Consider the following 25014-nt stretch of genomic DNA (forward strand, 5'->3'; position numbering starts at 1 on the left):
AACATGCGGAATGCTCAATCCCCTGAACATTCCGACTGAAAACAGTCCAAAATGTCAAGGCAACGGTAGTGCACACTGAATTCTGCCTGTCTGTGCAGAAAGTTAATACAGTACATGCATGCAAAGTAAAGGGGACACGCTGCACCTGATCCCAGGACAGGGATGGGGATAAAATAGCAGCATGTGCCAGGAGGAGGGAGCTTTTTATATGGAGGAATCTAATACACTTTCAGCTGCCGTTCCATGAAGCCAGTCACATTTCTCATTCAAAATTCATGGAGGATCGCAGGGCCACAGGACTCGCTGGCCTCAACTCAAAAAGTGCTGAGTCATGACTCAGTACCTGAGCCGGCAGCTGCGACGTAGAAGCCGGGCTGCTCTAAATTAAGCGTGACAATTAAAGCCATTAAAAGCGCAGCGCTGATGTACAACCAGTGGCTGTTTAGAGCACATTAATGCCTAGAGCGGCGGCTCTTTCCGTTCACTGCACACACAGGAGAGCAGTGTTGCATCCAGAGAGCCAGAGAGATCTCACAGACAATGAAACAGGTCCAGTTCAGGTCAGGACCACAGCCAGCCGATAGAGTCCCGGATTAGAGGTGAATCGGTTGCAGTGTGAGGCACTGTCAGCCGTATCTGGCATATTTTTTCCTAACGTGAGTGCCATTCAATCCATCAGTGCCAGTTTAAGCCTGCTACGCCAGCAGGGCGTGATTCAGTGAAAATGATGATAACCCAGGCAGTATTCATCGAAGTCACTAATAGCTTGTGGAGCACGGAAAGCATGTGGATACATTTTGTGATGACATGGAGAGAATGCATGTCTAGGACAGTTCTCCATGAGTGGTATCTGGAGAGCTTGCACCAAGAAGACAGACGTACTGAAAACTGTTACTGCAATGGATGCCAACTGAAATTTTAAACAGCACTTTAGCATGAATTTTATCACTAGAAATCGCTAGATGATTATCGTCTATCACTGACTGGGAAAAAAAAAAAAACCTCAAGGCCATAATGATTTGACATTCTTCCTATTCCATGATTGTCAGGGATCAAAGCACTGCTATGAAATGTGAGTAGACTTATCCCTCTTATTAACCTGAAAACTGTATCTCCTGCAAATAGACCTATTCAGCATTAGTGCTAGAATCGAATGAGAACAAAGTCACGACAACTGAACAAAGAGCTTAAATTCATCAGCTGGGGGAAAGCGATCTGGATGGAACCGCTAGTCCAGTCAGTGGGGTTACTCAAGCATGCACAATGTGCTGGTGCACACTCGAGGCTTGCCTACATCATTAGGATAACCTTTCTGGAATATTCTTTGGCTTCCCCCTCAATACCGCTGGCTAGCTTGCCTCGTGACATTCACTGCATGCAAGTAGAAAGCATGCAAACTCATCACAAGCTAAAGACATCCAACTTCAATCCAACTGACCGGCCCCCGTAGCCCCTGGGTCACACACAGTACAACCGGCATGCTCTGCACTTCCAACACTAAACCCTGGAAAACAGAACCGACACGGAAATGTCAACGCAGAGGCAGTGCCCTATTCGACCATTGAGGAGAGAGACTATAATGTTCATCTCAGTTTCGTCCTTCTGGTTGGATCAGTGCACGCCTCGCTGTGGCCCCATAGCCTGGAGCTGGAGAGAGAGAGAGAACACCCATTGAAGCAGCAGAGGCAGTAACAGCAGCAGCAGCAGCGGCGGCAGTGTTGCGCACCAGTGCAGCGAGCGGCCCAGCAGCACGTCTTAGTGGCAGGCACATCGCCTATATTGTGTGTGTGTGTGTGTGTGTGTCTTGAGTGACTATAAGGTAGCCTGCTCTTGTGCCTAGTAGCTAGCTCCATGGTGTCCTTGAGGGGGTTCAGTGACCTATCACAGAAAGCGGAATGAATGGGGCCAAATGGCCCATCACAGAAAAACAGCTGACATGGGAATAAATGATGTGGTAGTGGTGTGAAACTCATGAGAATGAGACTCTTCAAACACAAGGGGGAAAAAAAGATCGTTTCAACCAACACATTAAAGTTGATTGCAGACGCAACTAAAACGATATGCAAATTGTTCAAAATATTTTACTATGGTAACATGTTCTTAAATAGGCCAGCTTTGGTATCAAGTCCCCTCTTCACACTTCCATTATCAATGATCGGATGAATAGGTATACCCGTCCCCATATATATTCCCCTGTCCCCACACATATACCCCTGTCCCCATACATAACATATACCCCTGTCCCCATACATATACCCCTGTCCCCACACATATACCCCTGTCCCCATACATAACATATACCCCTGTCCCCATACATAACATATACCCCTGTCACCATCCATAACATATACCAGTGTTGCGCGGTATGCCCGAAATTAAGCGGTCGCCTGCGGATGACCGTGGTCACCCGCGGTTATGAGTCATAAACAAAATATTTTAATGATATTCGGGTCATTTGCAGGCGGGTCACTTAAAATTAATTAAATATATATTTTCTACAAATAGGCCTACTTAAAATATCACGAGAAGGCTAGCATCAATACAGTAAAGCATCAATACAGTAAAGTCAACAGTAAAGAAACAAGACGCGAGTTAAAATAATAAAGACACCCCTTCAGGAAAAGCGATATAGGCTATGGGAAATATTGAGAAAAGTTGTTAAAGAAGATGACAGTAGTACAAGTTATGGTCTAGGCCTACTTCTTGCGAAGCCATTTAAAAGTATGACAGCCAAAACGGACAGCCTGCAGGAATAAATGTTATGGCACAGACTACACAGCCATATCTACCGGTATGTATAGGTTCGCGCATGCATAAAAGTTACCTTAGGCCTACTTCGTTGTGTTTGTGACTTTAAACAGTGGATGTGCTTTAGTAAAGCTTTGTGCTTCATTCAGCATTATAAACCAGTTCTTACGCTAACGTTTTGACCAGCAATGTATCTGTCTTGCCTACCTTGCCTCACCATTTCTGTTTTCGAAAGAAAGATGTAGCCTATGTCCATGGCCTTCAAATCTTATCCTAGTGTTAATCCTTGGTGGTTGCGTGCGTGCTTGCGTTCTTATTCTCATTCTCTCTCCTGCGCTTATGTCCTGCATGCCTACTGTGTGTAGTTCTACTGCATAACGTTTCGCAAATAAATTAGTTTGTTTTACAGAAATGGCCTACTGTCACACTGCATGCAGGCTATAACCAAAGCACACATTTTGTAAATAAGCGGGTCGGATCGCGGGTTGGGTATAATTTTGTCCTAATTAATATTCGCGGTCCGAGTTGCGGTCGGGTTGATTAAAATATCGAGCGACCGCAGGCCGCTTGTGACCAAACCCGCACAACACTGACATATACCCCTGTCCCCATACATATACCCCTGTCCCCACACATATACCCCTGTCCCCATACATAGCATGGTCACATAGGGCCAGTCACGTCCAGCCCCGCAAGACATCCTACATCCTGTGCAGAGGCCGCGAGATAAGCACTAATGATTAACCCTCGGATGGGAGCCAGGGGAAACCGGGGGGGGGGGGGTTGGGGTGGCTGCTGCTGGAGGCATCTGCCAACCGTCTTGCACTCGCCTCATGACCAGCTGGGCAGTTTAAATCAGCCGGTCGATTACTGGGGATGCTAATGCCCGCTGTCAGTCCCCAAGCAGCATGCAAGAGGCCGCTGCGATTCAATAACCAGAGACAGGGCAACACCACCAAATGCTGACGCTAGAGCCACAGATTTGGGAATGGGGACACACAAACACACTTCAGAGGGAGATCAAATGTCCTCCTTTCCTATTTTTATGGACCCTTTCAACAAGGTAAACACAAACAATGCTTGAACATTCTATTTGGGTCCCAATCTACTTCCTCTGCATTAAGATAACATATGGAATGTTAAAAAGGAAGTCTTGTGGGGCCAACTATGATGCTGATAATGGAACTCTCTTGAAAGGGTCCATAAACAAAACCCACAACGCTGAGTCTATTTCTTATGAAATGAACCACCACTAATTTTTTCATTCCCTATGCTATTAACAGCTGCGGCATACAGACCTCTGCTGCAAGATGATCTGGGTTTCCATCTATCTGTTCCAATACATTGAGCAGGCTAAAGTTGAAATCTTTTCATCAGCCTGACCTATTACTAATCCATACTTCTCCCTCATACTGCATGGGGATGTAGGCTACTTATGAGCATGTAAAAAAAAAAAAAAAAGCTATTGGTCTTCCAGGTCACTACCGATTTTTTTTCTACCAAATGACAGGCAAGAAACACACAAATAGAGGGTCCTTGTGCAGGGCTATAAAGGTCACGTGTGTGGCAGTGGAGGGTCTAATATGGAGCGAGTGATTATAGAACAGCGGGGATGAACGTAATTCCTGATGGCAGCGGCATCATTGTGTCTCCTCGGGGACTGGCAATGAGAGTGAGCAGGGGAAGGTGGCAGGGATGACAAAAGAGGTCAATTAGCCCTCTCAGCACCCCAGCGGTGTGAACGGACAAGGGACATAAAGCCGGGACCCAAAGGTCAGAGCATTATCAAGGTCACAGAGGATTTTAAGTGTGGAGAGTATACCTAGGGTGTGCATTCCTGAAAGCCTCATTGAGCAATCAAAGATGAAACAAAGAGAGTGTTTAAACAGTGGTTCTTCTGCTAGGGCTGCTCCAATATGGCAAAAATCATAATTATTACTTTGGTCAATAACGACATTACGATCATTTAACACCATCACTAAATGATTTTGGAAACATCATCCATGCGTTTTTCTGAAAGCCTCAGTGAGCAATCAAGATAATCAGAGAGAGAGAGAGAGAGTGTTCGAAATTATCTATCATTTGAGAACTGTGGTTCTTCTGCACTAGTGAAAAAGTTGAAGGTAGAGTTTGAAAAGACCGCAGACTAACATACTGTAAGCTAGCTATGCAAATGATTCAACTCCACCTAAGTGCAAAAAAACATACATACACCCTATACAAATCAATAGCTCTTCTTCACATTAAAAGGTTGACACATGAAATACCAGTCTATGGAGGAGGATCTATGAGCCTCTCCATCTTCAACCCCTACATCAATCTTCAGTTTAATGAGTCCAGAAACAGGCCTAGATCCAGAAAGATTTTGTTTATGGAAATACTAATTAGGTGATTCCTGGAGGAGTAGACACAAGCCAATTATTGTTATCATCATGTGCGCTGCATCGGCAGACAGAGTTCACCATTTCTCATTAACCCCTCCAAAATGAAATGATTGAAAATGTCACAGAAGTCAGTCTGATGAATCATGGCAATTACCTTGCCATGATATTTCCAAAAATAAATGTTGTATCTCACCAGGAGCAAAACTTCAATGACACAAAAGCTGTGGCACAAGACATTTGATCTGATTTCTTTTTTTTTTTTTAAACTAAAAGTTTCAAATGCCTCAGGTACATGTACCAAAACCCATCTCTGACAGTTTTAGCAGACCAAAGTCAAAGTCTTTCCCCATTAATTTATGAAGGTTGCACAGTGATTAATTAAGCCCAATGTTAATTACAACCCCAAAACAGAAAAAGTTGGGACATTGTGTAAAATGCAAATAAAAACAGAATGTGATAATATACGTAAACCCATATTTAGCAGCAAAATGGACATAGACAACATATCAAATGTTGAAAATGAAAATGACTATTTTATGGAAATATATGTTAATTTTGAATTTAATGCCAGCAACATGTTTCAAAAAAGTTGGGACGAGAGCATGTTTACCACTGTGGTGCTTCACCTCTTCATTTAACAAAATTCTGTAAATGTTTATGAACTGAGGAGACCATTTGCTACAGTTTTGAGAATGAAATTTTGTCCCATTAATCCCCAATATAGGATTTCAGTTGCTCAACAGTACGGGGTATTCTTAGTCATGTTTTTCATTCCATTATGCACCTAATTTGACAAATCTGGACGGCAGACAGGCCATCTTAGCACCTGGACTCTTCCTCTATGGAGAAATACTATTTAAATATGTGCAGAATTCATTTTGGCATTGCTTTCCTGAAATATTCAAGGTCGTCCCTGGAAAAGACATTGCCTGGATGGCAGTATATGTTGCTCAAAACTTGTATACATCATTCAGAATTGATTGTGCTTTGCCAAATGGGCAAGATGCCCATGCTGTAGGCACTTATGCTCCTCCACACTGTCATAGATGTTGGGTTTCGAACTGAGCACTAAAACAAGTTGGATAGGTTGGATACTTGGATAGGCCCTCTCCTCTTTAGCCCAGATGAGTCCATGATTTCAAAAAAGAATGGCAAACTTTGATTGGTCTAACCACAGGACCTTTTTCCACATTACCTCAGTCCATTTTAAACAAGCTCAGGCCCAGATAAAAGGGTGGCATTTTCTGTATCATATCTCAATGCAATTTTAGCTGTTACAATGTTGGCTGCAGTTTTTGAACTGATATTAAATTGTGCACATAGACAATGGTTATCAGAGGTTTTCCTGAGCCCATACAATGACAGGTCTGGAAACAGGTCTGGTATTGATGCAATGCCATCTGAGGTCCAAAAGACCACGGCCATCCAATGTGTTTTTCAGCTCTTTCCCTTGTTTGCAAAGATTTCTCTGGATTCTCTGAATGTTTTAATATTATGTCCTGTAGATGATTAACTCACCAAATACTTCACAATTTCATGTTAAGAAGCATTAAAATGACATTGTTTCATCATTTGTGCACATAAGTTTACACAGAGTGATAAATACCCCTACATCTTTACTTCTAAGAGTCCCTGTCTCTCTGGGATGCTCTTTTTCATACCCAATCGTGTTGCCACTTACCCTAATTAGTTGTGAAACATTCTTCCCTTTGTTTTCTTTATCATTACACAATTTATCCAGCATTTTGTTACCCCGGCCCAACTTTTTTTGAAACATGTTGCTGGTATCAAATTCAAAATTAACATATGTTTTCCACAAAATAGTCAAATTTGTAATTTTCAACATTTGATATGTTGTCTGTGTCCTTTTTGCAACTAAATATGAGTTTAAGAGATTTGCAGATTACACGTTTTACACAATATCCCAACATTTTCTGTTTTGGGGTTGTAGATTTGAAGTATTATTGACAAAACACTAAATGATCTGACTTATTTCACTAAATAGGCTACTTCAGGACTATGAAAAGCAATAAAGTATACAATAAATCACTTGCTAAATTCTCTAGTTAAATGTGTTGTCAACAATACTTCTCTAATACAAATTGTTTAATTCAGTTAATTGCTATCCTTTCGCCAAAGTCACGGCCTGCACATTTATGCAGACCATCAAAAGACCAGCTAAGTTTAGACTGACAGGCCTAGATGCACACTTCTGAGTTTTTGCCTATATCCAATCTTTCACAACCTGTTTACATCTACGTCTCAAACTGGCCCAGATATCTGTATTTACATGGACTGACTGAGTAGCAACAGGTCATAAATACTCTGAGGTAAAAAGTGTTGCCTTGAGGTAACTCTGAGGTAAAAACCTTGCAACTGTGATTTGACATGTCAAATATTTTGCAACAGCTGGCAATGTGTCTGCAACGGTTTCGTCTTGAATGATGGGTGGGAATTGGCCTGTGGGTCTACAGCAGGGGTCCCCAACCTTTTTTCCTCCAAGAGCTACTTCAACAAAATGAACATGGCCGAGAGCTACCCATGTTTTATATTAGTAGCATGTAAGTGACTTTATCAGATTTATGAACATTTTCTTTTAAACTTTTGAAGAGCTACTCAGAAACAAGTGGGGATTCGGGAACTACTGGTAGCTCGCAAGCTAGGCTACCTGTTGGAGACCCCGGTCTACAGAATGACTGGGCCACATTGACAAAAGATGTCTTGTGCCAGGTCTCAAAAGTTTATGTGACCTGCCTCCCACTGTACCATTTTAACCCTAGTGGCTAAGCCCTGGGGCATGTTTAGCATGGCTGAGCGGCCCTGCTCTGGACAGCAACAGTCTTTTTTCCATCAGGCAATGGAGAGGCTCAAATCACAGGATGCACCAAGGACCCCAGTAATTGTATCTTTTAGCGGATGAGTCAGAGTGAGCTCAGGCCCGGCTGGGAGAGACTTTAGCCCCGAGCTCTTTTCTGCTGCTCAAGCAGCTAATACTGTGTGTTGGCATTTAGGCTATGTGTGAGAGTGGACAGATAGCGTTCTAGAAGCATCTCTCGCGAAGGACATCAGGGTGAGGATGGCAATGACATCACATCTCACCATCATTTTCATTATTAACATACTGTATGTCTTAATATTTATCAATCCGTATTGTAGCACCATAAAAGTTTAGTATTTTCTTTTTTTCTCTTCATATTACTAAAGTAGCGTAAGCCAATCAACACAACAGTGACCCATTTTTGATGCCATGATTTTACCAATGATGGTTTTTAATACAGCACAACGTAAAGCAGTCACTACAGTTACAGTTACAGTCACTATTCTGAAAACTGCATGAAGAGAGGCTTCAATCTAACCCAGCTGATTTATGTGAAGTGGCTACGGTCTTCACACACGCATGCAAAGGGTGTTTTTTCACACGTTTAACACAAGGCCCTCTCTCTCTGCAGCCTTTACAGGAAACACGCTACGAGCCTATATCATCAGGTTATCACAGGAAGGTTTGAGAGCTTCACTGTGACAGCTGGTGTTGCTGCAGGGTGCAGGATGGAGTGAAACCCTGTCATCTCTCCAGTTGGAGGGGACAGTGCCAGGACGGTCTGGGTGGCCCCAGGTGGGCCCAAGCAGAGCAGAGCCGCTTTTGTTGCAGGGCAGTGCACAGATCTCAACGATGAAGCAGATTTACTGCTGTTGTTACCCATCTAAAGTAAAGATGAGCATTACCGAATTTGATATAGTAAGTACTAGTGCACATTAACAAAAAAAAGCTCTCAATATGTTCTTACTGTCTAGAGCGTGCAATAGGTGTCTTTCAAGTGCAATAATGTTTTACACTTGACCATGCAAGTAAAATGCTTACTTTATCATATACAGATATATATATTTGTGTATTTAAAACAGTTATTAGCATACCTTGTGTGTGTTGTCTCAGGGGCTGCACAGCATATTTCATTGTATTACTTGTGCAATGTCAATCAGTTACACAGATGCAACAAAATCAGCCTCCTAGTTCTATACCATATAAACTCAGCACAAGGATAACGTAACACTAGTTTCTGCTTACACTGCACAAAGACACGATTCAGACATATTTTTCTTCTTCTGTTGTGCCTGCGGCAGCAGTTCTTAAGGTAAAATGTGTCCTTTCAGCTAAATGCTGAAGAAGGACTCCAGTGCATGTGGCCTTAAGAGTGAACTGAAAATTGTGGTCAAAGCAAGAAGACGACTATAAAAGTGTTAAGATTGCACAGGACATGTGACCTTCATGGACCACTGTGAGAAATAGTAGCCTATAGTGTGAACACTATCTCTCATACATACACATAGCTTCAATGCATCATAATTTTCATCTTACTGAAATAGAAATAAAAATAAATACTGTACAAGTCAAATGTTCCCATCCAACTGGTTCGTTTTGTTCAGATTATTCCACAAGTAGGCCTATAGTGTGTGGATACCCCCTGTGTTTTCCTAGCGCTGCAGCCTGGGGGGTTTTCTGCCTGGTTGTTTTTTAGGCCACTGTTTTATTTTTATAAGGAGGGGAAATAAAGGTGTGAGAAGTGTTGCCCTCATGTTTCCATGCCCTGCTGACTGTGTTCTGGTTCAGACCATGGCTTATTTAAGGATGAGTAAGACGACGCGGTCTATTTTTAATGTGGCTCGCAATGCAGTTTGCCAGAATACAGTATAGTGAGAGGAGAGATGAGATGAGAAAGGGAAGCAACAGAGAGCAAGGCCTTATGAACTTCACTACTGAGGCAACAGTATCTCCCTCACACACACACAGTTTTCTGGCTCCTCTTCCTGTGTCACGTAATTTAAATTTTGTGTCTGTGGTTTTTCGACAAATATACCATAACCAGACTGATTTGGCCTTTTTATAAACAGACTGACGAATCATTTTACACAAATAACATTGAATATGAAGTTAAGCTGCAGTGGCAAACAGAGACACCACACCTCTTACCCGGGCCTTGAAACAAACAACCATCCAACACACACTGATTACTATGACTACCTGAGCAAATATGCTAGTGGTTTTAGGGTTTATCCTGTTTTTTGCATCCTTTAATATAAAGGGACATTGGACTTCATGAGCAAACCAGGATGCTTCAGATTTCAGTTGTGGTTTCACAATGAAGTCATTCACTTCACATTTGCACAGCTCAGATGACAGCTGACATTACCACACTTCGGCTGGATGGAAAATGGCAAAACATAAGTCTACTGAAGAGTCCAGAAGCTTTTCTGAGAAGTTCAATCTGCAACGGTGACGTATAGTCATGGTTAAATCACCAATGACTGCTGTCATAGCCTAAAGGACAGCATTATGCCAATACTACAATTGATTTTCAAATAACTGTATTAATCTACATATAATTTATTCCAGAGAGCATTGACAACAACGGTCCTCTTTAGTTAAAATAGGTCTAATTATCGCCTCGATAGGTAGCCCGTGACTGTCCACAAAAAGGACTGCGGCAGAGAATAAATGACTGATGTTTTCTTATGGATCAACCTAGCTAGCTATACCCTGTCGTGACAGATGGCTATTCGCTAATAAGGCATATCAAGAGCGTAGGTAGATGTCGATCAAACGAAATCATTACGACATAAATAGCTAATAAAATATGACATTATGCAAAATTAGCTGACAGAGTCGGATGTCCACATACGCATTTCAGAAAATCGCGGCAAAAACACCACTTTCCATCAATGGTTCTACAACAATAACGTTAACTTAGAATGGTTTGTGTCAGCAGGCTATGCTGAACTTACCTTAGACAACAGAGCTGCAGAACATAAACGAATGACTGCGTCCGCTGTAAATGAGGCAATACAGACAAGCCGTAGATATCCTTACAGGATTTTAGTTGATGCCAACGAAGCACAAGAATCTCTTGTTTTACCGCTTTGACATCCCCACCACGCGCTACCGCACACTCACGCCCGTTTCTTGCAGAGGTGAGACGTCATTGGTTTGCCAGAGTGAGTCCTGTCCACGGCGAGTTAGTCATTGGATGATGGTAACGTCACTCTTCCAAGACTCTTATAATGACCACATTTCGACCAATAATCTGTTAGATTGACAAAAGCGGCTCCTCCCAGTAAAATGTAGTCCGGTGTGCTGATAGGGTGATGGCTCATTTAAACGTTGCCGCTCAGTTTGTGCGCAAATCCTGCCCCTGCAAGAAAATATCTCTAGAAAATCGTTTGCCTGCTGCGTCTCCTGTAAATCATTTGCCAGGTAGTAGATGACCATACCTTAATTTTATAAATATTCTTACAGATAATATCCCTGGTAGAAGGGAACGTCCTGGAAACCTACACTTCTAACTGGGCTACCCAGGTTCTAACTCAAAAGTGCTAACGTGGGAATTGACTTATGTTGTTTCATAAAATATTAATAATACTCCTGTACTTGTACAAGACTGTGCTGTTTATAGTGTCAAGCGAATATCCTTAGGTTGCCCTTAAAAATGTAATTAATTTACAGAAAAAATCACCAAACACTAGAGTTGACAGGGCCTTTATTGGGTATAACAATCCTTGAATATGTTGTTCTTGACTGCAATAAGCTGCACATGAAATTCCACATTCAAACATTTGTGTGAATTGCATCTAACCTTTCCCACAACTTCCACTCATTCACTACATAGTGCACTAGTGAATAACCAACATAGTAGTTATTCACTCACTGTAGTGAATGAGTGAATGTTTCAGACACAAGGAGAGTTTTTTCACTTATTCATTTTATATGAACAATTTCACCAGAATTCAGGAAACATATTAAATTAATGTTTAAAGTGCAAAGCCTATCCTATTGCCTACTGAGTGAGGAATACACTGACCATAAAGCTGGATTCCTCCCTTAATTTCCCAGTGTCTTTTTTTTTTTGTCTCCTGCACACACTGACACACTTTGATGGGGAGCTGTGGATCCACCTCCTGGTGCTGCTGGCAGAGATGTTGCTTGAGGCAGGTACTGCTGATGCACATCAGTCTTTCAAGACCAGAGGGGCCTTGACCTGCGCTGCCACCTCTCCTCCCATCAGCTCCTCCACGATGGTCAGGGCAAACTCGAAGCTGGTGCCCGGGCCTCGGCTGGTGATGATGTGGCCATCCTTCTGAACACGGGACTCCGAGTACTTAAAGTGGTCTACAAAGAGAAAAGACAAGGCGTGTTATTATACAGGCCACAAGTAATGAACAGGGAGTGTGGCTCATTTAAACTTGGTTTTAAAATGAGTCTTGGGTGACCAGATCACAGGTGGACATCCAAGAAACACATCACAGTTTTACACCTGTGTCAATCATGCACCTCCGAGGTGCCCAGCAGAATATTCATGTGTTAAAAACAGTCACACAGACTGAACATGAACTAACACTGGGATGTAGTTGCCTTTCATAAACATGGCTGCTAATCTTCCATTACTCAACACATTCTGATATGATTTATTTCATTCTATATACTTATGCTATAAAAAAAGAACTGTCTTTCTCTTTATGTTCATGAGAAAACCCTGCATCCTAAAAAAAAACATTGGAGGGGAAAACTGCTGGAATGACATCTACAGCGCCCCCTGTTGTTCGCCGTGTGAACTGGAGCTCTCCCCATGTCCCTGATGTGCGGCGAGAGTGCTGAGAGAGCTCTATTGTTTCATGCCAGCCCGTTTGCTGCATTCCCCTGCATTTCCTGTTTGAGCCCAGTCTGCTGAATCATCAGCACCAGAGCAGTGTGCCGCACATCCCAGCAGCCTCTCCCTGGCTGCTGTACCGCCACCCCATCCACACTTCACACACAACCTTAAACACAGCCTCACCGTTCTGCACAAGGATGCCTACTGCAATAACTGCTAATACTAAAAGAGGCTATGTAAACAACAAAATAACGCATCCGAGTCCCTTTTCTTTTTTTAAGTCCTGTGCTGTTTCGGTGATGGCTGACTCAAACAAGGGGGGAGGTAGAAGGTGTGCCGTTCAAAAGCCAGTAGCGTGAGCCTGACATGTGTCAGGCGTCTTCTGAAGGCATTACCTCCATTCATCATCTTGTCCTTCATGCCGGGGTGGGTGGTGACTGTGCTGCCGTAGGCAATGCCATGGGCCAGCAGTGCTGTGGGACCTGTGGGACACAGAAACACGGGGAGCAGTTATTAGGCATTCACTCTTGTTCACTTAAACACGCGCACGTGCTCACACACACACGCGCGCCGGCACACACACATGCAATTGCACATGTGCACACACACACATGCAATTGCACATGTACACACACACACACACACACACACACACACACACACACACACACACACACACACACACACACACACACACAATTGTATACAAACGCATAGGCGGAGTCACTACAAAAGCACTTAGGAACATTAAAACCACAAATAATTTAACAAATTCCACCATCTCGCTCGAAAGATCTTGTAATCTTAACTATGACTTTCATTATTTGCAAGGGTATTTTTTCCCCTAGTCACTGTCACATCAAACTAGTATCACGATAGCACCACCATAAAACCCTATCTAAAATAAACGGCATATATAGTTTCCATCAATCATTGCCCTCCTAATTTAGAAAAGGGGAGGAGGACAGAATAAAGACTCGGGGTCTAAAAATAACAGACTTTGTTTGCCTCTGCAGATACGTCGGCGGCGGCGTCCTGGCATTGCAGCGAACTCATCCCAGACCATTAATAAATAGAGGGGCCCTTGACTATTGATTATGCTGCTTGGCTGACTTCCCGTCCAGTCTCCCTGTTACACGTCTCCCTGGCAGCGACGGATGCGGTGTGCAGGTTTAGACCGCACCTTCTCCTCTTACATGGCCACCCCACCCTTCTCTGGCCAGCCAAGGCCAGACTGAATAAAGTGAAAGCAGATCACTACCGTTTGGAAAAGTCACAGGGGTCAGAGTGTCATCATCATCACCATCAATGGATTTTGTTCTTAAAATAAAACAAGGCCCTGACTGTGTCATCTGTTACACTGCAGAAATAAACCTGCGAAGGACCTGCGATATCTTGTTTAGGTAATGGCCCGTCGTCATTTCAAAGATAAACAGTCAAGTGCACATTGCAATACTCATATACTATGGCACAAGATGGCCACTGTGATGCATTTGCCAAGTGTTAAGGCTCATATGTATTTGAAGTATACTGTTTATTGATTTTATGAAGACCAATAAGACTTAGAATGACACTGGCTTATGGTATTCCTATTGTAATCAATGGGCAGAAACACTAGTAATGTCTGGATAACACTGGGCGCTGGGTAGGTTCCCTCATTATGGATTCCTGTGGGGGCATCAGGCATTTTTCTAGGACGCCCTTAGCTCTGTTTCCCCGTGCCGCTCCGCTCGTCTCAGCTCTGCCACATGGGCCCCTCTGTCCTCATTCACTGTGTCCTTGTGAAGCCCTTGCCGTGCACGCACGCACGCGCGCACGCGCACTCTCGCCGCCACTGCCACACTTGTCTCCATTAACAGCAGTCACACTCGTTAGTGAATCCTGACGATAAAGACCGCCGATGCGATGAGTGACTGCCATCTTTTTACTGTGTCTTTGACGTGAACAGGTGCAGGGATATTGTTGGTGTTAAACTGAGACCTACTGTGACTTTGTTTGTCTGTGTTGGAGCACAGGTCTATATCAAGGCCTTTAATTTGACAGCAGACATCTATGCTATCATTGAAGCTGACAACATCAACTTTAGTTCCTAAAAGCTGACTGTCAGAAAATCTGATATAAAGAGTGTTTTGTAGTATGTCTAGGATGGCTTGAGCAAATGTGTGACTTCATATGACGGTGAGATAGTTTGCCAGCCCAGCATCCAACAGGGGTGCAGTACCTGCACAGATGGCTGCAATCAGACCCTTTCTGCCCTCCTGGTCCTTCAACACTTCCTTCACAGCTGTAGACTGTGGGGGGACAACAACACAACACACACACACACACACACACACACACACACACACACACACACACAGCGTGCCCAGACGCGCAGTGAGTCATCACACACTCGCACAATGAGCTCAGCATTATTTTGCACCATTCAGCACTAAAAGGCCACAGTGAGGAAATCTGCATTAATTATGCAGGCGTTGCATTTAGGGGAGATCATTGCGCATATTGATTGTGGGTGGACTTGCTTGGCTAGCCTGTTTGCCATTTAATAAAACTACAAGAAGCTAGTGTGGTACAAAGGAGAGGGTGAGTGGAAGGACTTTCCGAGAGAGAGAAAGCGATAAAAGAGAAAGATGCAGAGGAGAGGGGAGTGGGAGTGATTTGGTCTGCCTAAATGGATGGCCGTCTAAAAGCTACTCTAAAAATAGAGAGAGAAGAGTGCAGTGCTGATGCACTGGCTCACCTCTGAGAGGTTCTGGGCTCCTCCTGCTCCTCCTGGTAAAAGTACAACATCATACGGCCCCTGGGAAACACAGCACAATGTTCCCATGTCAGATAAACTCATCTAAATCATATAATGCACAGTGATTGCATGCGGACCATGTTATGTACATCTTCAGTGATTTGAAATATTCGAACAATACGTGAGATTGTACTCTCTACGATTAATTCCACCAAATTTTGATAGGAAAAACAGAATTTTATTAATAATTTATTTGATACAAATACATCATTTTATATTTAAAACATCTGCAATCAATAAGCATAGTGTGAGTAATGTTGGTCTTAATCCTACCAACATACAGTAGTTGTATGTTGCTGATGATATATAATGTTGCATCTACGGCAATAAAAGTGCAAACACTACATTTAAAATTGCCTCAAAGTGCACAGAATAATTGTGCAAAAAACAACTTGAAGCACTACCATCCAACTAAAACACTGCAACACAGTCAATTTTGCCAATTTTGCCAATTTTGCCGAGTCATTGGTTGCATATTCCTGTTAATGTGGACTTTGCAATGGCTGTTGAGCTCTTCTGCTGACTTTTGTAAACCATGCCATTGCTAAATTTGATGACAATGTTCAATTCTTAGCTTTATTCTGAACACTTCATACCTAAATTAAGTCTTTGATAGCTTTTCCTGTATTGTTATATATCTACTCTGCAAATGCACTAAGCTTCAAACCAATCTACCACTGTTCAATTGTATAGACATACAGAGTTGTTGTGGTAAGGACAGTGCGGGAGATTTTACATTTAGAATTCTGAATAGCATTAGAATTCTGAAGAGAGAATATGAGTGTGCTACACTTGCTGCAGTACAAGAGCTCTTCATCAACCTCCAGAGGACTTTGGCTGTAAGTGCTACACTGAAGGTGGGATGACAGACTTGACCACTCCGGAAAAAAAAACAATGATGGGGCTTTACCAGATGATGACAGACACCGGTGCCCACTGTTTTGTGTGACATGTATGATGCTTTGTGGATATTAGAACTGCACAGATTATTTCATTGTAATTCTGGGGCAATACGGGGGAGAGAAATTAACAGTGTTCCAAATTTGTTGTCATCTATATTGTTGCTGGTTGCTTGTCTGAGAAGGTAATAATAACTAGACATGCAAGAATCTAATAGACTTCAGTGTCAATATTAGGGCTGCAGCTATCAATTCTTTTTGGAATCGAGTATTCTAGTGATTATTTCATCGAGTAATCGGATAAAAAATAATTTTGCATTATTAAGTGCAATTTATTAATGCACAACAAATGTAATGCTGTAAACTAGCCCTAGTCATTTCAAAGTAAATTAATATATCTGTTTAATGTACATTTGTGCATCGGCAGCATTTACCATTACTACCAAATAACCTCCCTATACAATACAGTGCAGTACTTTAGTATTTTCATGTCTAAAATATTACTGTAGGCTACTATGCTGTTTTTTGTGTCCAAATTACTGTATTTCCTGCATAAGAACTGCAAATATTTCCTCCAAAACTGCAGTTGACACTTGAAGTAATGCAGTTATTTTTTTTTTTTAAGGGCTATAATATGTCTGGGGTAAGCCTATTTGATGAGGTAGCCTAACCTAACACTGTGTGTGTGTGTGTGTGTGTGTGTGTGTGTGTGCGTGCGTGTGTGCACACGCGTGCTCGAGGGAGAGAGAGAGACAGGATGAGTGTGTGTGTTTGTGTATTATTCACTTGCAATTTTACATGAATTATTTAACTACTTTAGGTTTCCACAACTTAACATCATATCAACTCACAACATTAGGCTACAGCTATTACAAATACCGTGCGTTCTAACTAGCTAATACAATAAATCAGCTAACATCAATGTCCATGTTGCCTTGTGTCGGCTACGTTTGGTGAGCGGGTGTTAACAACTGGATGATTTCGGCTCAAATGTTGAATCCTTGTTGACATGTTGTTGTGGTACACCAGTTCTACTTTGCAGTGGACACATTGCACCTTGTCTTCTTTTCTTGAAATTTCTTGTTTGAAATGATCCCAAAACCTTGCCTCGAGGCAGAGAATTTTCCTCAATAATTTTTTGTAATCAAATTATTCGAGTTACTCGAGCAATCGTTTCAGCCCTAGTCAATATAGTTGATAAATATGTATTTAAGTAAATAGCAAGATGATTTTATTGTTTTGTGATTGTGTAGTTTCAGTTAGTCAAAAAGACTTTGCCCATCATTCAATTAAGGGCCCCAATGTGCACTGCAAACCCCGCAGCTGTAACCTAATGTACAAAACTTCAGTGTTAGTAATACAGAAATTGTATGAGTGCATGTGTGAGTGTGTGTGAGAGAGAGAGAGAGAGAGAGAGAGAGAGAGAGAGAGAGAGAAGTAGAGGCAGACAGAACACAGAACTCACCTGTTTGCGGGCATCCTCCAAGCTAGTATCTGGACAGATGAACACATCACGACTGCACTGGACCGGTTCCTTTCCAGTCAGCCCAGCTACAGTGACTGCAATCTACTCATAATACATGGACAAAATAATACTAATATTAATAATGGTCGTATGGTAAGAAATAAGCATATTTATTACGGTACGTGATTCTTTGGGTATACGTGCAGTTTGGGACACTGAACTGCACGTATACCGATACTTTGCATCATACAGTACTGTCTACTTCATGTGGCCCGTTATAGAGTGTATATTCCTCTTGGATAATCATTTTCCAGATGCACATCGCTCTGCAAACTTTGACATTTCTAGTGACCTCTCTCGGTTTACAGTGTCAGAAGGGGCCAAGTAAACTTCAAATGTTGAGCACTAGAAGCCCTTTAAACGGTTGCATTAGCACAGTTAGGTTATAAATGGTCATTAAGTATGAACAAAATGTAATTACTCTGCATATGTTTAGCTTCGAATATATTATCATTTCACAACAAATGCACAATTTGAATCTCCAGCGTATTTCACCAGCAACATCAGCATGCTAACTTACTAGCAGCTAGCTAAGTTAAGTTCCTAAAAATATGTGGTTTATACTATATTATGATTATCACTATATTGAATATCTGTTGTATTACACTCTTTGTTGTCATTGGTCACGTTTGTCTGCAAGTTATAGTAATGATAAGCAAGCTAGTAAGGGGTTGTCGACGTTGCTAGCTAGCTACCTCAAACACACCAAGGCTGCAGAATAAATAGCATACTGTACAAACCCCAGCTCTACGCATGACGTCCACCGGTATAACAGTTTCCATCTCCTCTGCACCCTTTGCCAAAATGACTAATGCACGCTTGCCTGTCATATTTTTGTAATATATTGCTCAGTGCAACTTGGTGCAGGTGTAGAAACTGTCTTTGGACCTCTGGGCGACAGACTCCGTACCCGAAATCACGCGTTCGTCCAACAGGTTACGTACGGCTACTCCTAAGGGACAAGTTTGCTGGGTTCAATCCAATCACACTTTTCGTTCTGCTTCAACCAAAACGTTAAAATATTTCAATGACAACTGCAACTCAAAGCTAGACCTTGTGTGAAATTAGTCTATAGGCTACAGATAGATATACAAAAAGGCTATGATGTAATTATGATGATTTAAATAAGTTTTACAACTATTTGTGTAGGCCTAATCTGTGATTCTTTTTAAGCAAAATATGGCTAGCCTATAGTCTACACTAATTGTATACTATTACCAACAGTAGCCTACTAAATAAAATTAACCTAAAATATAGAAATACCACTAAAGGGCTATAATGATAGGCTATATTTTGAAAGCTATTCGGCGCATGGATTTCCATTATCGTTTCCTCACAAGAGGGCGGCAAAGGACCTGAAATCGTGAGCAGCAACACCTTGCACAGGTCTTTTAACTGAAGTTCGACAGTTAGGCCTACTTCTACCCTGCTACATCTATATAAAACACAGGTAGGTCTATACAGTAGGCCTATGTAATTTTTATCTATAAAAATTAAATAAGACGGAATGTAGGCCTACTGCATTTCTGAAACTACTGAAAGATTGGCATGAGGAAGGTTCTCTAGAGTAGCCTAGGCTTCCATAGTAGGCTACCATATTGTGCCGTTCAAATTGATTCAATACTCTCATGATAGTTCATGAGAGCTGAGCAGAGAATGCATTTTATAATCATTCAGAGTACAAGAACAGGGCATGAGATTCATAAAGAACGTGGCAAAAGCCTATGTGAGACTATGTCAACCACACACAAAAATATAAGAAAGTCCCTGTGGATCTCTAATATGGAGAGGAATTGTACTTTCTACTCTTACCAATAATTTTCAAAATTCATGAATGACAACAGGGCTTAAACAAAGCACCCCAGAGAAGGGCAACCATGTTGGCAGAGGAATGTTTGTTTTATGCATGTGTGCAAATCCACACAACAGTGATTACCAACATATGCAACTAGGATCAACTGAGATCGCCCCACAGTGATATCCTATCTAATTTCCCTAAAGATGTAATTATTAATTTATTTGTTTAAAGTCTTAACGTAAGCAGCTTATGGTATGCATACAACCGTGCTACTGCAATGGCTATTAGATGTAATTGTAAAACAGGTAACCTGGTGAGAGTGTGGATTAGGTTCTGCAACATTGACAATGCAAATTTGAGGCGCCATCTGTGAGAGTCCACATGCTGAAATCAGCCGTGGAAGAGGCACCTTCCACATGTTTCTAAGTTTTCCTCTTCAGCTCCTTGGAGGGCAAGCAAAAGACAAGAGAAGGTGTTCCAAAAAGAACAAGGGCTACCCCGTTCTTATCCTTGTGTATATCCATATGTTTTTTGAGGCTTGCAAAATTTAAAAAGCATGGAAGAAAACTGAATTGAAAAAATGGTTGAGGCCAAGAATTCAAAAACAAAAGTTATATGCTATGGCGTGACTCTTCTAAATAACCTCCCTGTAAATTGCTCATAAAATGAACTATAAGATCTGGATACTCCCATCTAATGGTTCTTGCGAATTTATATTATAGCTTGATCATTTTATTATGTCTTAAAAATATATCCTCTGACGGCATCAGTGAAGCATTACGGCCTGTTCATTCAGTAGCATATCGCATCCTCAGCTTTTCTGTTTATCATAACAACGTAGAGAGAAGTACTCAATCAAGAGATAGTAACAGTGATAAGCACACTGAAGCTTATGTTGATTATTTTATGACCTTGACAGAAGATAAACTTTTGTTTCTTGCTGAAAAGAAGTTGATGACACCACAGTGATGGTTCTCATAAAATTCCATTTCACCTTGCTTTTGCCCAAATGGTCGGTGTTAGCAGGTAACTCTACCTCCACCTTTTAGTTTTTCCTAAGCCACATTGCCTTCATCAAAAAAAAAAGATCTTCTATCCTTATAGCCTTCAAGTCATCAGAGAATTCGGCCGCTAGCTACAGTACGTCCAGGTGGCAACAATGTCAGGCACTGTTAATATACTCTCTCACTTTCTCTCATGCTTACACAAAATACACACATGTCGAGTATAGTGTGAAATACTGCTGCCTTGATGACACACAAATAAACCCAAAATGTACTTGTATTCTTTTAGAAAAAATATAATTTTATTTTTTCGAGGACTTCAATGCATGATTAGAAGGATAAATAGATCCAAGGCTTTTTTAATATTAATACTATTTGGACTTTTTTTGTCTTGAGACCTGCATTAATTCACAAAACATACCATGCTGAAGAATTTCTGGTGGCAGCATGTGGAGGTCATGGGGCCACGACAGTTTTCCGAGAGCAAAAGCACTGGCTTGATTTATGACTTAACTCTTGTGAGGACAAGCTAAAAAGTCCCATTTGAGGGAAACATGTGCCAAGCCTCAGTCACTCACTTACACACGAAGTACACGGAGAGACACAGAACTGAACCCTGGAAAACACTCGAGAGTGGAAGAGTTTGGTTTGAGTTAGTGGCTGGCAGGCTCAGAGCGGGAGAGTGAGAGAGAGAGAGAGAGAGAGAGACAGACGAGGCAGTTTGCGCACTCACTTGTGTGCACTTTGAGCCGGGGAGTGCCAATCGCTACTTCCACTCCTTGGAGCCCTCCCAGACGTCCCACCAACACGCAGCTTAAGAGAAGGCTAATGTAAACCAGATTTAACGCCCAGAATGTGCACGGAGGGGAGAGAAATAAAACATAACAAGGGACATGAACAAGTGTCAGCGCCTTTGATCTGCATGTTGGCAGCACCACAAAACATGTTTCCCTCTCTCTCTCTCTCTCTCTCTCTCTCTCTCTCTCTCACACACACAGACACACACACACACAAACACACAGAGACACAGACAGACGGACACACACTCTATTTCTCCCTCCTCTTCTGGTATGCATGTATGTCACTGATTGTACAGCCAGCGTGAACTGAGTGCAAGTGGCTGCGATGGGATCTTCTGGCCTAGGAGTTGTGCGGTGCCCTGAATAGCTGTAAGAAAGGCTGCTTGAACTGGAGGGCTGATTATCAGTGCGAAGCCGTTCCCCCGGTGCATGCCAGGGCTCGACGCACGCACAGCTTTATCTGGCGCCACACAGAGGTCTCTGCGGAAACCTGAAGGGCTTCTGGAACTCAACCACCCAGGGATTCGAGAATACAGCTGCCTTTAAAGAAAAAAAATCGGTAAATAATTAAATAACAGCAATACACAGACACAAGAAGTGAGGGAATCCCACAAATTCTTATTTGTCACTTTAGTAATCCTGTTACCACTGCTGCGAAATGGTGTAAACATGAGGATACATTTTTTCTCTCCCTCTCTCTTCCCAGCAGAAATACATGCAAGAGCCTTGTAGGTTTCAGATAGAGCCCGCTGCTCTTTTTAAATTCCCACAGAAGTGGTAACAGACTAGAAGCTTGGGTATTTTTTCTCTCTTTTGGAAGATTAAACATTTTGCTAAAAAAGACAGTTGAATTTTACATGTATTTTTTCTTGTATTGTGACAAACCCTATATCTGAGCAGTGAGAGTTATGATGGTGTTTTGTTTTTTTAAGTCGGTATCATGTGACTAAATTTTGGAGCATTTTATCAGAGCATCTACATATGGGCTTATCTTCATTTTGATGGAGCATTTAAGGCTTGAAGTAAACCCAAGGCCCGATAAGCATGGAGATCTTTGCTTTATCACTGTGATATGTGGTATTTCCCAACTGTATGGTTTTGTTTTTGGTTTCTGAAAAAAACGAAAAAAAACTCATTGAACAGTAAGGCTCAAAATAGGTAAAAAAAAATAGCAAGTGCCCCAAGTCAAAAGATGGCGCCAGCCATCAGCCAGCGTCAGAATTCATTACAATCTAGTGGACAAAACCTTTTAAATCTTTAAACCTATCCACCAGTGGAGCAGATGCAAGACAAGACACTATTTCCATCCACTAATTTAAGGTATACTTTAAAGTTAAAGTTGTTTTGACTTTCAGATTATTTCTGATTTCACTTCTGTTGTGTATGTTAAATGTGTACATGTAAAAATATATATATTCCCCATAAATAATTTCAAAGCATTTAAAAGCCCATTTATCATACATACCATTGACTCTGGAAGTGATCCAGCCTGGTTCCTGAACCAAATGCTATCAGGCCAAAAGCTATGGCTCCAGTTCCCATGAAGTTGGAAATGAAACTAGTTAATTATTCTTCACTAATCTCTCCAAATGATTTCCTAAAATTTATTCCTATACCATTCTCAGCACTCATCTGTAAGGTCCTGTCCCCTGGAACCAATTGAAACCCGATTCCTAACAACTTGTTTACATATATACATGACAATATGGCAAACTGAGCGGGCGCTTTAATATACAGTTTTGATTAGTGTTATTTGATTTGGAGCATATGCCACAGTTCAAACGAAGTCTTCACCCCGAGGCCATTGGAGTGATCTCAATGCCTACAGTCTATTTTCTCTCCCCTCTCTCTCTCTCTCTCTCTCTCTCTCTGTCTCTTTCTCTTGCTCTGCTTGTCTTTCCCAGTCTCTCTTTTAGACTTGCTTCATCTCTCTCCCTTTTTCTCTACCCCTGTCTATGTATGTCTTCTCCCTTCTTTCCCTTCCTAGTCTGCATCCCCTCCTCTCTCTCTCTCTCTCTCTCTCTCTCTCTCTCTCCGTCTTCCTCTCCTCCTCTCCTCTCTTAAGATCCTCTCTAATGCCATTCAGCGTGGCCTATCTTCCCGGTGCAGCCCGCCGCAGCCCTCACGCACTCCTCCGGCGGTGCCCCCGCGGTGAGCCCCTGTGCTCCGGGGCGGCTCTAATAAAGACGTGGGGATTAGCGCCCGCCGCGGAGAGGCCTGTGCCCGCCTGGAGGGCCCCAGTTGTGCCCACGGGCCACTGTGCCGAGCCGCACCCTGGCCCCAGCCCCAGCCCCAGCCCAGGCCTTCCCCCTGAGGGGCTGCCGGGGATGTGTGTGCTCACCCTGGTGCTCACGCTTCGCTCAGAGAGACGCAGGAACACATCTAATGAAGTCTAATTTTCATGTCATGTGCACAAAAGGGGAAAAATGAGCTAAAAGAGAGGTTGAGAGAGAGGGAGAGAGAGAGGGAGAGAGAGAAGGATTGGAGGAAAGAGGGTTTGTGTTACTGTAAGCTTTAGCCACAGGAAAAGAGAAAGAGATGGTTCTATATGTAAACCAGTGCCTTGATCATATTAGTCACAGAGAGTGAATTAGAGACTGAAGTATGTTTATAGCAGGCAATATATTAAAACCACTGCCTATGAAAACTTACAACATACCAATTACCTTTATTAAAATATAAGTGTTATACAAAGCAGGTATAACTGGGGTTATTCTTGGGCTAAGCTTTTGATCAAATATAAATGCAATACTGTACACTTAATGGAGTGAGAAGCCAAGTATGACAGGCAATATCTAAGATAAAGGGGGGGGGGGGGGGTTAGTGTTAACTGCTAATGTAGCAGTTAGCTTTGGCAAGAACACTTCCAAGTCAGCAACCAGGCCCATACTGGCATATTCTGCCACCCTGGCCTATAGGCATCTAAAGTGAGAGTGTGTGGTGAGGGTGTCTCTTTGTCTTTAGAAAGCTGTGGTCTGTGATAGCTAATATAGCTATCTACAGGGTTTTCTAAGGCACTGATCGTGGTCAGATCTCCTCTGCGATTCCTTTCTGCTGGGATATCTAAAATGGAGATCTTCACTGAAGGTCTGCGCTCTATGATGGACATCCCAGTGCAGGACAATGCAGGTGAACTATGCAGCTGTTTCGGCTGTTAACCCTCTTTAGAAGAGGACCGTGTCCAATGCGGCCATCACTCGGTCCCTGCAGCAGCCCTGTGTTCACACGGTAGCTGTCTCATGCTGTTACGCCCCGTCCGAACTTGGCCCACAGCACACATTGCCTAATGTAATTTACTGTGGGCACAGCTTGGTACACATATGGTGACCACCATCACAGCCTAGCATCCCTCATCTCTTCCTTGTTCCATAACATGTTCAGTCTGCACTCACTGTTCTTCCCAAAATCTGTTTGCG

The 25014-nt window shown here is 42.3% G+C and overlaps 2 protein-coding genes across 4 annotated transcripts in view; both read right to left on the minus strand.

Annotated features, from left to right (window-relative positions):
• The window catches only part of kcnab2a (potassium voltage-gated channel subfamily A regulatory beta subunit 2a), a 135812-nt gene extending 124727 nt beyond the window's left edge, over window positions 1-11085 (minus strand). For 2 of the 3 annotated variants that reach the window (XM_042088406.1, XM_042088408.1), the window contains exon 1: window positions 10911-11085. The gene's annotated coding sequence lies outside the window, so the exon portion shown is untranslated. The remainder of the gene's footprint in view (window positions 1-10910) is intronic. The other variant, XM_042088409.1, reaches the window with a different exon arrangement.
• A 560-nt stretch (window positions 11086-11645) lies between these two features.
• park7 (parkinson protein 7) lies at window positions 11646-18946 on the minus strand. Its single transcript, XM_042090442.1, has 6 exons — window positions 18737-18946; window positions 17937-18038; window positions 15513-15572; window positions 14994-15063; window positions 13168-13254; window positions 11646-12291 (listed from the first exon to the last, which is right to left on the minus strand). Exons 1-6 carry the CDS (start codon window positions 18824-18826, stop codon window positions 12131-12133), a joined length of 570 nt encoding a protein of 189 aa, XP_041946376.1. The 5' UTR covers window positions 18827-18946; the 3' UTR covers window positions 11646-12130.
• Between the last annotated feature and the right edge of the window lie 6068 nt (window positions 18947-25014).

Source organism: Alosa sapidissima, chromosome 4 (genome assembly GCF_018492685.1).
Source record: "Alosa sapidissima isolate fAloSap1 chromosome 4, fAloSap1.pri, whole genome shotgun sequence".
NCBI classification, from domain to species: domain Eukaryota; kingdom Metazoa; phylum Chordata; class Actinopteri; order Clupeiformes; family Clupeidae; genus Alosa; species Alosa sapidissima.